Here is a 15727-nt window from a genome sequence, read left to right on the forward strand (position 1 = left end):
AAGATGGGAAGCATCAAAGAGAGAAGGAAGAAAGCAGAAAGAGAGAAAGAAGAAAGAGCAGAATTTATTTTAGTTTCATTATGGCCCATGTAGAAAATGAAAGTTCATCTTCAGAGACTATTAATGTTTACTTGCTTTTTCATCTATGCCCCATGAGGCAAGAAAGAAGGAAGATTCTCGTAGCTCTCCCTTGCTTGATTTCAGGTGATTCTGAAAACATTCTGCTAGATGTTTATGTTTACGTGTATTTTTATTGGTGCATTGTAATTAAACATCATAACGAGGTTCAAAAGAATAGGGACAAAGGCGCACACAGCACTCGGTGAGTTTCCATCGCTCTGTGTGACATAAGTCTTCTCTGGTAGCTCAGAAAGGGCTGTGGATCATCTTCTACACAACACAGAGGAGCAGGCCTTGAAGTCACAGAGCCTTAAGACTCAAAGGACCCCAGAGGTTGTCCAAGCCAATCTTCCATCTAGCTCTTAAATATCCTGTGTCTGGATAAGTGATTGTCCATTCCATATACTTGATGCTGTCAGTGACCAGACTCCCAAGGCCGCCTGCCGTGGCCAGTTTCTTCAACCACATAATAGCTGACTACTGGAAGCCTTCTGCTAACAGAGGAACAAGAAAAAACAACTTTCCTAGGCAAGGCCTGTACACCTTCCAACAATGGATCAGAAAGATAACTTTCTCATTTAGTCCCTTCACATAGGAAGAAATGATATCTCTCTCTTCTACATCTATATGGCTTTAATGTATAATATTTGTGATGAGAATGTACAACTCTTTTTGGTATTTTTTTTTTTTTGTGTGTGTGTGTGTGTGTGTGTGTTTGGTACTAGGGACTCAACCCAGGGCAGGTTCTACCTCTGAGCTATACTCCCAGCCCTATTTTATTTTTTATTTTGAAATAGGATTTTGCTGACTCGCTGAGGCAAGCCTCAAACCTATGATCCTCTTGTCTCAGCCTCCCAAGTACTAAGATTACAGGTGTGCACCATCATGCCCAGCAAAGTGCCAACTCTTTATGAATATGCTGTTCTAGTAATTCCTTGGATTTCTCCTTCAAAATTTATATACATTCCTTCCTGTAAGATAAATATGTTAAAAAATGCCTGGCAAGTAAGTTAATATTGGTAGCAAATAAACTCCACTAGATATGAGAATGAAAACTTTTGACGTTGAAAGAGAAAAGTATTCTCAGCATTAACAGGATTTTCTGAAGCTCATAGAATACCCAAGATACAACTTGGGCAATTAAAGGTCATAGTTTTGTTTTTAAGGTAAATTTCTCATTTCCAAAGACAGCCCAACATGACTCTTTTTCAACTGAACTTTAAGTGCACAATAATTAATAATAATAAGTGCCGTTTTCCTGCTCTTTATCTAGTCCATGGATATTACCAAACAAGAGATGTTTAACTCGGGTTACTAACCCTCCCTCTTTCTGTTTTTTTCAATGAAGACCTAGTTTTACTTGCACATTTTTCAGGAGCATCAAATAGTGGGTGATCTTTCAAGCTTGAACACCAACAGTTGTATCGCTGAGGAAGGATTTCTTGTTGCAAACTGTCTGGGTAATGATTTACAGCTATTTTTGGTAATCCTCAAAATGACAGCTCCTTGAATTTTTCTGTGTGCAGAAAAATTTGCTAGACTAGCATCCTTCAGACCCTGGGAGGCTCATCCCAATCCTTGGCATGTAGAACAAGGAAATGCTGTGAAATCCTTATTCCAGAGAGGCTTGACCTGTCCGACATTCTCTTGCGAGACCCGTGAATGTTTGATGAGTTGACCCCACAATGTCTGTGACCTCCTGAGGCCTGGAATTTGAGGGGCAGGATGAGCCTATGAAATGGGTGAAATTACATATAGGCCTTGGGCATTCTGAGGCCAAATCTGATAAATCAAACCTATGGCAATAGTTGAGTTCCTCCAAAGAAAACTAACAACACTTTGCAACGTCTACTTTTGTATAGTCCTCGGTAGATGATTGCTTAGAAGTAGGAAAAACGTGAAAGGCCATAAATAGTAATTAACCGCCTTCTGAAACACTGAATGCTATCAGAAAGTGCATGACGCTCCCACTGGCTGGTAAAAGCATAAGATGGAGAGGTAATATGGAAAAGAAACAATAAAAAAAAAGAAAAGTAATAATTTTTAAAAATGTAATGGGTAAAAGAGAATGAAAGTAAAAAGAATTTTTCTTCAAGTGAAGAAAAGAAAATGTATTTAATAGACCTTTCATTCATTTATTTATTTCAGTAGATCTGCCTTATCTACAGGATAACTTTTAGCCTCTTCGAGCTAATGTTTAGTGTGTACCATGATCTAGACCAAACCTCCCTCTCTGATGCATACCTCTGGTTTATTTATTGACCATTCATTGAACATTTCTTTATGATTCTTGTCTTCTTGTCTTCGTTCCCTTAGGAAATTCCCAAATATCCCTCATGATACAGCCTTGAGGACTATGCTTAGAAATTTTACACAGATAGCACTTACTGACCTGATGTCTATTGTGTGTACTTTATACACATTTTCATTCATCTGCTCCTCGTATAGTTATATATATACATATATATATCCATTATATAGTCCATATATATAATCCCTTTAACTGCAGTGATGAGGAAGTATGGTTTACTCTAGGAACTCTAATTCTAATCCCATCAAATTATTTTTGTGGAGCTGGGAGTGGTGGCTCACACGTGTAATCTCAGTACTTGGGAGCCTGAAATAGGAGGATCGAAAGTTCAATCAGCTTTAACTACTTAGTGAGGCCCTCTGCAACTTGGTGAGACCCTGCTTCAAAATAAAGAATAACCAGGCATGGTGGCCCATGCTTGTAATACCAGCATTTGGGAGGCTGAGACAGGAGGATCCAGGTTCGCGGACAGCCTCAGCTACTTAATGAGGCCCTTTGCAACTCAGTGAGACCCTGTTTCAAAATAAAGAATAAAAATAGGGTTGGGGGTGTAGCTTGGAGATAGAATGTCCCTGGGTTCCATCCCAAATATAGGAAGGAAGGAAGGAAGGAAGGAAGGAAGGAAGGAAGGAAGGAAGGAAGGGGCTGAGGGTATAACTTGGAGGTAGAATGCCTCTGGATTCAATTCCCAGTACTGAAAAAAATTATTTTTCTGTACTTTTACATGTGTTTTGTTTGTTGTTGTTTTTGGACATTGTGAGATTTAGAGATTTACAAGACTGCTTTCCCTATAAATCTCCATTGTACTACTTCTATTCACAAGATTTACCTACTCTTCAACCTTGCAAAATTTTTCCTATGTAGTCAGGTTTTTTCCAAAGGCTTAATTTTGTTTGAAATTAGCATCTAGTACTAAAAGTAAAACAATGAACCGTCACTTCTTACTTGGTGCTTAAAAAGAAACCATGTAGGAGTTATTTGATAAGAATCTCTACTGATTTCATGATTGAACAGAATGCTGAACAAAAGAAGATTTAATAAAAGCATTTCTACTTACCATACCTTATATACAGAGATACATAGGAAAAGTCAGATATCCAAAACTAGGAGGAAAAGACCTCACTCTTACAGAGGGTACTAATGAATTTCTGCAGCTCTCTGAGTTCAATGCTGGACTTTCTAGTGCACCTGAATATATGAATGGAGATGCACATGGACCTTTATAACTCCACAGGACCTCCATATGCAAACAGCTCATCTCAGGCTATGATGAGGAGAAGCCCAAGTAGATAACTCTTATAGCTCAGTACATACTTGGGCATTCCCACACCAAAACCAGTAAGTTTAATCTATAATATTAGTTAAAATTCTAGAAAGAAAATTATCAATGATCTTTATAACAACTTGCTCCAAGGAGCCAATCTTGCCCTCTTTAATATATTTATTTATGTATAATATATAAATATTTATATTATATATCACAATATCTATATTATATATATTTACTTACATACTAATCCCTGAGAATTAAAAAAAAGACTGCTCTTATTTTTTTATTTTTTTGGTGGTACTGGGGTTCCTGGAAGCCCTTCTACCTCCGGGCTACACTCCCAGACCTATTTTTACATTTTTATTTGGAAACAGGGTCTCCTAAGCCAGCGCGCGCGGCTGGCTTTGAACCTGCGCGATCCTCCTGTCTCTGCCTCCCAAGTGCGGGGATTACAAGTGTGCACCACCACGCCGGGCTAGACTGCTCTTATTTTTATTAAACATAAGAACCTTATGCTATAATACACTAAAATGAAATTTAGCAAGATGGCCACTGAAATGTTTTTTGTTTGTTTGTTTGTTTATTTTTTGGTGGTACTGGGTGTGGAACCTAGAGGCCTTCTACCTCCGGGCTTATACTCCCAGACCTATTTTATATTTTTATTTGGAAACAGGGCCTCACTAAGTTGCTGAGAGCCTCGCTAAGTAGCTGAGGCTGGCTTCGAACCTGTGCAATCCTCCTGTCTCGGCCTCCCAAGCGCGGGGATTACAAGCGTGCGCCACCACGCCCGGCTGAAATGTTATTTTTTAAATCTTCTAGATTATAACTCTCAAGTGACACGTGGTCCACTCACAGACAACTTCTCAGCCCTCTGTATAATTCCTGCAGTTGAACAGTATGTGAGCCTAGTATTCACAGAAGTCATAATGCACACGCCATGTCTACAGTGCTCCACCAGTAGAACTAGAGGTGTGTGTGTTCAGAAGGTATGAAGAGAGAAATGGAAGATGGCGTGGTGGTACACACTTGTAATCCCAGTACTTGGGAGGCAGGAGGTCAAGAGGATTGCAGATTCATGGCCAGCCTCAGCAATCTAGTGACATCTGCTTCAAAATAAATAAATATGTAAATGAAATAGGGCTAGAGTGTAGATCAAACAGTAATGTGGCCAATTTTTTTCTAGGTTTGATGAACTTTACCTAAGGGACTCATTTTTGGTTTGGCCACTCCTAAATTTGTCATTCCTTTTTGTTGATACATATATCAACAAATATATGTATGTAAGTGTGTATGTATGTTGCAAACATACATGTATGTATTTATATATAATTCAGATCGATCTATCTATCTATCTATGATACTGAGGAGATTGAACCCAGAGGCATTCTACCTATGAGCTACACCCTAGCCCTTTTTATTTTTGGTTTTGAAACAGGGTCTTGTTAAATTGCTGACTATTTAATGAAATGGAAAATAATAACTATATTATTTGGAAAGAGTCTTGATAAGTTACCTGCGATCCTGTCTCAGCTTCCCATCACGCCTGGCACAATCAAAATATTTTAGATACATGAAATGAACTTTGCTCAGAGTCTCCTCACACCTTGGTTCGCTTTGTTTTCTCTTCCTGGAAGTGTCCTTTCCTTTTGCCTGTTTGGAATGCTGCCCATCTGCCAAGGGCCAGCTCAGAGCCCAGTGCCCTCCACTACTGCCAACCCATGGAGACTTCTGTATCTTTTGAATTCCAGCATCATTTTGCTTCTTGGGCATTTATTTGATGTCTTGTTTGTTCGTTATTTTTCCTACATAAATATTTTTCTCCAATTATGCTGTATCCTTCTTAAAAATGGGTAATGCTTTTGTATACCAGACATGTCCTAGCATAGTGACTGTATCTTGTAGACTCATTAAATATTTGATGACTGATTGATATAATTGCTTTCTTTTATGCTGAGTTATTGCTTGTCAAGAAAAACATCCTTCATGGATCTACATATTAAAACTGTTCTGAGCTGCTCTGCAAAGTGTTCACATTTACCGTCAGGACATACACAAATACACCTTAGAACTGGAATCCATGGCAATTCTTAGGTACTAGGAATTAGATCAGGTGATCCTGAACTATATTCATATTTGGGTGTTGTCAGTAAAATAATACAAAAAATTCTCAGATTTATAATAACTCTACTGAAGTATTTCTTTCCATGAAAAACATTATTTTAATAAACCCTCAACTACTCAACTGTGGAATCCAAAGAAAATGCCCAATTATTATGACAGCATATATTCAAAGCCTTAACAGTATACATAATTCGATCCTGCAATTTTACTTCTAGAAAATACATTCAAAGGAAATAAGGATTTATATAAATATTCATTATAGCATTAACTATAATATGTCCATGTATAAGCTTTAAAGCCTAAATAACAATAAAATCAGTGATTGGTGAAATAAATTGTACAATATACAAGATAGCCTAAAAACACATGTTCTTCAAGAATATTTAATAAGATGGAAAATATATCAATATATTATGTGAAAATCCTAAAAATAAATGCATTTTTAAAGTACTGGAAATATGTGCTCCAAATGTCAGTATTAATATCACTTTGTGATGAGAATGCAGATTTTCTAAACTTCTAAATTTTCTATAGCAAAGGTGTATTTTTTTATGTAGCAAATAAATACATCCCTCCCTCTCATGCTTGGCTTAGTGGTCGACTATGATATGAATAAGTACATCATGCGCTTTAAAGAGTTTCCTCCCCCCGCCCCCATCCCCACAGCTAGGTTGCCTTATTTGCTCCTCTATAGGATCTCCTTTTTCACCTGGAGTTCCTCCTATGACCCCTTTCACCTTAGCTTTCACATATTAGGGAAAGCATCCGATTCCTTACTTTTTGTGACTGACTAATCTCGTTTAGCATAATGTCCTCAAGATCCATCCATTACCCTGTAAGTGCTGCAATTGTGTTTGTTTTTTGTTATTTTTTTATGGCTGAGTAAAATTCCATTGTGTCAAAAGATGAACGGATTACACAACTGTGGGATATGTACACAATGAATGAATGTCTTACAGCTAAAGGCCACCGATGCCATGAGATTGTGGGAAGACCCCGGGTCGCTGGCGCTCACGGCTCTGCCCTGATGTTGTCTGCAGGTCCATGGGAAGTGTATGTGTAAGCACAACACGGCAGGCAGCCACTGCCAGCGCTGTGCGCCGCTGTACAATGACCGGCCCTGGGAGGCAGCCAACGGCAGGACCGGGGAGCCCAACGAGTGCAGAAGTAAGTAAGGAGCCCCCAACACACAAAAGCCTTCCGCATAGATAAACTTCCCTGTGGACTCTGTGTTGTCTCTAGACACACAATGTAAAGCGGTGGGTGACAGGCAGCACAACCATCACAAACGCTGCCCACATCAAAAACGTTGCCAGTTGCGGCTGTTGGTCAAGTGGCCCATTGCACTGATTCGCCAAGATTATGTTGCCTATTTGCTCACACATTCTATGGGACCTATGCACCCTACAGGAGAATCTGACATAATACAAACATGAGAAATCACAGCAGCTGAGGATCATAGTGCACATTTACTCTCGTAGCTGGAATATTCAACTATAATCATGAGAAAAGAGCTATTTGGAATTCAGTTGTCAAAACAGCCCAATAAAGCGGGCGGTATTAATCCCATTTCAGACATCAGGAAACTGAAGCTCTGTAAGATTAAGTGTCTTGCCAAAGTTAGTAAATGGAAGAGCTAAGACTTGACCCAGAGTCTTTCGACTCCAAATAAATAGCTTTTCCCATAATATCATAAGACTTTCTTTTTACTTGCAACATTAGAAATGATGGATCAGATTTGAAATTAAGCCAGTAAATCAAGAATGAGATTGCTTACTAGGGCTAATTTGGGTCTTGAAAGTGGAAAAGAGGGCCGGGCGTGGTGGCGCACGCTTGTAATCCCCGCGCTTGGGAGGCGGAGACAGGAGGATCGTGCAGGTTCGAAGCCAGCCGCGCTGGCTTACGAGACCCTGTTTCAAAATTATATATATAAAAAAATAGGTCTGGGAGTGTAGCCCGGAGGTAGAAGGGCTTCCAGGAACCCCAGTACCACCAAAAAAAAAAAAGAAGAAGAAGAAGAAGAAGAAGAAGAAGAAGAAGAAGAAGAAGAAGAAGAAGAAGAAGAAGAAGAAAGAAAGTGGAAAAGAATCCAACACGGTAACATGAACCAGTTTTCTCTCTGCAATAAAAAATGTTCAGAAAAATGTACACATCCATGATAACATTTATAGTCACAGATGTGGGGGGGTAGTAGGGATTGAACCCAGAGGTGTTCAACCCCTGAGCTACACCCCCAGACCTATTTTAGTGTAAAACAGGATCTCACTAAGTTCCTGAGGCTGTCTTTGAACTTGTAACCTTTCTGTCTTGGCCTCAAAAGTACTGGGATTATAGGCATGTGCTACCACACCTAGCCACAAGCCCCTATTTTATAAAGGTGACTACCGTGGGTAGTTGAGAGAAGTCTCTTCCCATACATAATTTAGAATCCTATTTATTTTTTCTCTAGGGAACATAAAGGATTTCCTCTAAGCATAAATTTTAAATTATCTCATAATATGCATCTTAAAGATATGAATCTGGTCAAAATATCATAACAAGGAAACAAAGAAAAACAATGACACAAACATTTTCAAACACAGTTGATATCAGCACATTAAAGTCTAGACTCTCAGTCACTCATCAAGAGAATCTAAAGAATTTCTCCCGAATTCCTGGAGTGCCATTCTGGTCCTGTCTATAGAAACTCATTACATATCTAAAAATGCATGGAACACAAAGACCTGTCCCTTGATGCTCCTGACTGAGGTGACCTGAGAAATGTTGCTGAGAAATTATTATACTGGAAAAAACATACTGCAGGCCTCTTCTCTAAGAAAATTGAGGCTTCTGTGGAAGACCACCTTATAGTCACCACAATGACAAGAGCTGTGAGAGGTTAAATGCATCTCCTTGCCAACTTATTATGCCTGTTCACCAGAAGTTTTCTTCCAGTATCATGAATGAGCATGAATTCAGGCTTGTCCATGCAAATATAAACTGCCATTTTCAAATACTGACAGGCAATCATGGCTTTTCCTTATAAGGTCAGAAGACCCACATCAAATGCCCCTGAGAAGAAGTGCTGCCATCAAAGAGGGACAAACATGGCGGGCACTTAACTAGTCTCTCCAAAATAAACACCAGCCTCAGTTGACAATATAACCACAATATCTCTGCCTGACTACATAAATCTATACCTTGTTGGCTTTCATGTATATCCTAAATGTGTGTGTGTGTGTGTGTGTGTGTGTGTGTGTGTGTGTGTGTGTGTGTTGCCAGGGATTGAACCCAGGGGCGTTCTACCTCCAAGCTACACCCCCGACCCTATTTTATTTTTTATTTGGAAACAGTTGTTGAGTTCACTAAGTTGCTGAGGGCCTTAATAAATTGCTGAGATTCATCTCGGACCTGCCATCCTCCTGTTTCAGCCAAAGTACTGGAATTGCAGGCATGCACTACCATGCCTAGCTCCCAACATGTATTTTTTTAATTAATTATCTATAATGAAAAAAGGGAAGATAGATGAGAAACTTAAAAGAAAATGTAGTAACCTACTGAGGACAAGGAGAAAGAGAATGAATGGGTATGGAGAAGCCAGTTCTCAGTGTCTATCTTTTTTTGCATTTTTTTCTTGTACTGTATATTATCCTAAAATTATAAATAAAAATTAGCAAGCAGCTTATCTTTTTTTCTTTACTGGGTTTTGAACCCAGCGGCATTCTACCTCTCAGCTATACCCCCAGCCCATGTATGCATGTATATGTGTATGTATGTATATATGTATTTTTACAGTACTGGGCATTGAACCCAGGGGCATTTTACCTTTGAGCTACACCTCCAACCCTGTTTTATTTTTTTATTTGGAGACACGGTCTCACTATGTTGCAGAGGGCCTCGCTAAGTTTCTGGAACTGACCTTGAATCCCGGCTCCTCCTGCCCCAGCCTCCTAAATCCAGGATTACAGACAGATGTGTGCCATTGCACCTGGCTTGTCTTTTGTTTGTTTATTTGCTTGCTTGCTCGTTTGTTTCGTGGTGCTGAGGACCTCAGACGGGTTAGGCAAGCTCTCTACCACTGAGTTGTACTCCCAGGACTCCGTCCTATTTTCTACTTGGATATTAGAAAATTTGTTCTATTTTTGATTATGCGTGTTCCTCCCGTGCCTCGTCTCCAGCCTGCAAGTGCAACGGGCACGCGGATACCTGCCACTTCGACGCTGCGGTGTGGGAGGCGTCGGGGAATCGCAGCGGGGGCGTCTGCACCGACTGCCAGCACAACACCGAGGGCCAGCACTGCCAGCGCTGCAAGCCCGGCTTCCACCGCGACCCCCGCAGGCCCTTCTCCGCCCCGGACGCCTGCAAGGGTAAGCGCATGTAGCCTGTCACCTGCTGACCCTCAAGAATTGAAAGCCAGTATAATAAGAACTGTCCTATATAAGCTGGGAGGCAGGAAATCATTCCCTGGGGTTTCTGTTCTTTATTAATTAAAAATTCCTTATGTCAAGAATAATTACTTCTTTAAAATCCATAGTACTTTAGGGTCTAAAATAAGGGATCCCTGGCAGTATGTATTGACTGAAGGTACTGCTTATAAGATTATGTTGACCGAGAACACACCCTAAATATAGAACTGACCCGAACACCATTTTGTATAGGATATGCTTGGAGGAGGTGAAACTAGGGGTTGAACCCAGGGCGTTCTACCTCTGAGCTACACCCCAGCTCTATTTTATATTTTATTTTATTATTTTATTTTATTTGAAACAAGGTCTCATTAGATTGCCGAAGGCCTCGCTAAATTGCTGAGTCTGGCCTTGAACCTGCAATTCTCCTTTCTCAGCCTCCCAAGTACCGGGATTACAGGCGTGTGCCACCACGCCCAGTTTAGGATATGTTCAAACAGATGTGTGTGTGTGCACATCCCATAGCCTGAGATCACTAAGTAGTACAAATGTGTAAAAATCAGAATGTCAGAATTACCAAGCAGATAAGGAGGGAGGGAAAGAAACTAATGAAATAACTATCTTGTTGGACAACCGGTAACATTTTTAAAGACATTATCAAGTAAATAAAGACATTATCAAGTAAATATAGCATTTACTTGAAACAGTATGTTCTATGATGTACCTAGCGTAATACTCATTTATGCATTCATTTAGTGATGGTATACTGCATACCTATCCCGTACCCAGTGCTTAGGATGCAGCAGGAGACAAAACCTCATGGGCCCTTTGAGCCTGAGTTTCAGCAGAGTAGACTAAGACTGTAATTGATAAGTATGGAAATGTGCAAAGGTGATAAGGCTGTCATCACTAGATGAGCACAGCAGACAAGCTAAGGCGTGGCTCCTCTCACGTCTGCCTCACCCAGGGTGTGTTTGGGGCAAAGATGCCGCGCCCACTTCCCTAGGTTAGCTTTCCCTTCTGGCATGGAACTTCTTCCAGAATATTACTCTTGTTCTCCTCTTCCCTTTTCTGAGCCTGCTCACCCACTTCTCTCCACCTAAATATTCTCTATAGCACTTTGTTTTATTGGCAATACACTTGAGAACTTTTTTATTATAAATTAGTAATAGCCGGGCGTGGTGGCGCACGCTTGTAATCCCAGCGCTTGGGAGGCTGAGGCAGGAGGATCGCGCAGGTTTGAAGCCAGCCTCAACTACTTAGTGAGGCTCTCAGCAACTTAGTGAGACCCTGTTTCCAAATAAAATATAAAATGGGTCTGGGAGTATAGCCCGGAGGTAGAAAGCCTCTGGGTTCCACCCCCAGTACTACCAAAAAAAAAATAATAATAATAATAATAATAATAATCATAATAATAATAATAATAATAAATTAGTAATAATTTTCCTACCACTGAGTCCTTCCTTAGCAGATATATCTTTATATTTCTGTTATTAACTCTGATACTAAAGCCTATGACAAATGAGTTACCGTACTTAGCACTTATTAAGTACCTATCGGGTACCAGACTTGGTGCGAAGTCCTGATGGAGATACCTTTATAGCTAAAGGTTTTCTCCCCGGTCCTTCCTACTTTACGTTCTTGAGGAAGGAGGTAGCAAGAAAACAAGGTGATGTTTTTAAAAATTTTAACTATCTCAGTGTGTGGTTCCACCAACAACATGTATGATGTTATTCAAAATAACAGTTTTATTATATTTGGTCTACTGTGCTTACCAAGGCAGAAAAGTAACCTGCTCCTCAGTGTGTGGTCCACAGACCAGCCCTGTGGGCACCACCTAATTGCTCATTAAAAATGCAGAACCTCTGATCCCAACCCAGGTCCACAGAATCAAATGCATGCCTTAGCAAAATGCCCAGGTGGTGCTGTGTCCCACTGGAGGTTGAATGTGCTGTGAAATGCTTTTCTACAAGGGTTAAGAAGCATTTTCGAAGCTGGGCATGGTGGCACACGCCTATAATCCCAGTACTTGGGAGGCTGAGACAGGAGGATAGGGGTTCATGGCCAGGCTTAGCTACTTAGTGAGGCCCTTTGCAACTCAGTGAGACCCTGTTTCAAAATAAAGAATAAAAAATAGGACTGAGGATGTAGCTCGGGTGCCCCTGGTTCCATCCCCAGTACTGAAAAAAAAAAACAACAACATTTTAACAGCTGGACATGGTGGCATACCCCTGTAACCTCGGTACTTGCGAGACTGAGACAGGAGGATCCCAGGTTCCTGGCCAGACTTCTTAACTTTTCCAAATAAAAAAATAAAAAGGGCTAGAGGTACAGCTTGAGAACATCCCTGGGTTCAATCCCCAGTACAAAAAAAAAAAAAAAAAAATTAGGGAAGAGTCCCCCAAGAAGATGACGCTCCATAGTTCTTTAATGAATGTTTTATTTTTCCTCTAAATTAGGTGCAGAAACACAAAGTTTGCCCTACTTTCCAATCTCAATGATTGCCTTTGTTGCCCTTCATGAGTTGACCTAGAAAATAGAATGGATTGATGATACCCTTCCGCCCAGCCTCCATCATGTATTTAGTAGAATACTTGAGTCGGCACACTGATTCATTCAGTAAATACGACATTCATCTTAGCTCTGTTCACACTTAGGGAGCTGGCTCCCTGCTCAATAAGCCAAGGGCCTATTGGCCCCATTACTGTTCTAGGCTGTTCTTCCTTCTCCCTCTCCTGCCTCTCCTTCTCCCTCTTCTGATAAGCGCTGTGCTAGGTGCTATGGTCTTTCTGTGTACACTTCTAGTTAATGGTCATAAATCCATCAAAAAAAATAGGGCCCTGAACTTGCTCTAGTGGCAGATAAATTGATTCCTGTGGGCAATTAAATCATCTCTGTTCTCACTTCCTCTTTATTTCAACCTTAAGTTGAGCCCACTGCAGCAGGACTCAGACAATCAACTACTCATTTTCCTGCCAAGAAATCACTTCTGGGGATTCCAGAGATGTTGTTTATTTCTTTTAAGACAAGTGAAGATCATTGAAACTGAATTTTATTTCTACAACTCAGGGGAAAAAAAATGTTTTAGAGGACAGTGCATTTAAGGACTGTAAACACAAGGGAAAAATGTGAATCTTTCCAGCTGAATTTAGAGCTGAGAACAGAAACGGAGACTTCAACTGGCTGGTTGCTAAGGGACAGAACAAAAAAGGGAAATATGGTTCTAGGTACTGCGGCACTTTGAGCAGTATTATTTGTGTGTTCCAAAAGAGCACAGTCTCTTAGAAGAATTCGTTCGAAGCCTCTAAAGGCTCTTACATGGCTTTGGCCTATAACCTAAGCAGATTTTTCTATAATAGATTATTAAAAAGGGGGAGAATAACCCTACCAGATTGGTAATCTGGCTTTCAGAGTGGAGCTGTGTGGAAGAGTCAGGATTTGTTGCATTTGCCCCTCTTTCTGGCTTCAGTATTCCCATCATGTCCAACTTCCAGCTGGAAGTTCATTTTTCACCAGGAAATCTGCGGACTCTAAGCCCAAGGGGAAGCCGAGCCTTCAACTTTGCGGCCTCTTCCCTGGTCCCAAGCACTGCTCTCTGGTCACTGGTTCCCAGACCTGGACGAGGAGTGGGAGCCCTTACGGAGGCCTGGCCTAGGTCTCCCAACTCAGAAACTCCAGCAGGACCCAGGGCCGGACACCTGCATTTCTCGCCACACATGCCGGTGGCCATGGTTCCGCCCTCTGGCCTCCTGGCCAGCACTGGACAGCCACCCAGGGCCCGGGTCCTGTTTCTAGTGTGAGCTCCGTTCACTTTCATCCTGGGAGGACCGAGTATGAGCCAGCAGTCATCTCTAACTGGCTCCTCCCCGAATCAGCCGCATCTCGGGGAGAAAATCCTAAAGGATCCTGAAACTCTGGCTAGATGCCTGGCTCCTGAGATGCAGATGGTTGTAAATGCTGGCGATGGCTGCCGGTTGGTCTTTCCCACTTAACGTCTAATGCAGAACCTCTGTTTTTATCCAAAAAATAAAAAATATTTCCAGCAGAAATTCCACAATGTAATTTTTCTATGTAACTACTTTAAAGGAAGTGTCTGAGCCGGGCGTGGTGGCGCACGCTTGTAATCCCTGCATTCGGGAGGCTGAGACAGGAGGATCGCGGTTCCGGACAGCCTCAGCTACTTAGTGAGGCCCTCTGCAACTCAGTGAGACCCGGTTTCAAAATAAAGAATAAAAAATAGGGCAGGGGGTGTAGCTCGGAGGTCAATTGCCCCTGGGTTCCATCCCCAGACCAGCAAAAAAAAAAAAAAAAAAAAAAGGAACTGTCTGGTTATTCCTCCCAGAGAATTCTCATTTATAGTCTACAAATTTATTGGCCACAAATACCTCAGACTTCAAAGTGAATTAACTTTGTAATGAAACTAGAGTTTATGATAAAATTAGCTTATTCTACAATGGCATTTACTTTTGACTATATTCACATAGTTTAGGATACAGCATTAAACTACGGAAGGTATATTATTGTGCTGGCATTTTTTTCTTTTTAGTAGTGGAGATTAAACCCAGGGGCGCTCTGCCACTGAGCTATACCCCCAGCCCTTTTTACTTTCATTTTGAAACAGGGTCTCAATAAGTCCTTGAATCTGCCCTCAAACCTGTGGTCCTCCTAGCTCAGCCTCCCAAGTACTGGGATTACAGGCATCTGCCTCCATGCCCAGCTTGCGTTGGTGCTTAAATAATCATTGAGTTCAGTCTGTAAAATCTCTTCTTTCCAACCCTCCTCCTTCTAAACACCAACAAATTTGTTAAATGCTACACAGATGAGAAGTCGGTTGAGTACGCAACACTGATAGCTATTCATGACACTTTTCTATAGGAAATTTCTCTTTAGTAGAACATGTTTGAAACAGATGTTTGTAGTAATGCCTTACGGAACAGAAATAACTCTCTTTTTAGGAAACCACTAGTTAGTTCATTTGCAGTAAATTTGATTTTTTATGTCAAGGCACATATATTTTTTTAACTATTGCGTAGTCTCTCTCCATATTTACAGGGGGAAAAAAATCAGCCAATGAAAAAGGAAGAAGAATGCTTTTGCTGTCAAGTAAACAACCTCTTGCAAAGCTGGCATGCCCTTCCTTCTTCTCCAGTGGGCCAAAATAAACGTAATCCATTGCCTTCTCGCAGAGGGCGAATTTAAAATAAAGTTGGCCCTGGAGCCCTACAACCTAAACCAAGTGTTTACCAAGATACCATCTGGTTACTTAGTTACACTCACCCTAACCAGCTATCTATCTTTACTGAGAAAAGATCCTATCATCCGATCTCTTTTTTTCTTCTTGCTATTTCCCCATCGTTTCTTCTCTCTGGGTTAGGTGAAAAGCACCCGACTGAGAGAAGGCCAGATGCGCAGAGTGGGTGACTGTCTTTCTGCCTTCACTCTGCTGACGTGGCGCCCTCTCCGGTGCTCTCCAGAACCTCGGCACTTCTCTGTTCCTTTTGTGTCTCCATCAGTGATGCC

At 41.0% G+C, this 15727-nt stretch overlaps 1 protein-coding gene across 2 annotated transcripts in view; it reads left to right on the forward strand.

The window, feature by feature from the left end:
* The window catches only part of NTN4 (netrin 4), a gene marked incomplete at both ends in the record, with an annotated part of 112911 nt that overhangs the window by 72117 nt on the left and 25067 nt on the right, over nt 1–15727 (forward strand). For both annotated transcript variants that reach the window (XM_080706558.1, XM_080706559.1), the window contains 2 exons: nt 6863–6989; nt 9980–10168. In XM_080706558.1, the coding sequence (XP_080562684.1) occupies nt 6863–6989; nt 9980–10168 (316 nt within the window). The remainder of the gene's footprint in view (nt 1–6862; nt 6990–9979; nt 10169–15727) is intronic.

Source organism: Muscardinus avellanarius (genome assembly GCF_963383645.1).
Source record: "Muscardinus avellanarius genome assembly, chromosome: 11".
Taxonomy (NCBI): domain Eukaryota; kingdom Metazoa; phylum Chordata; class Mammalia; order Rodentia; family Gliridae; genus Muscardinus; species Muscardinus avellanarius.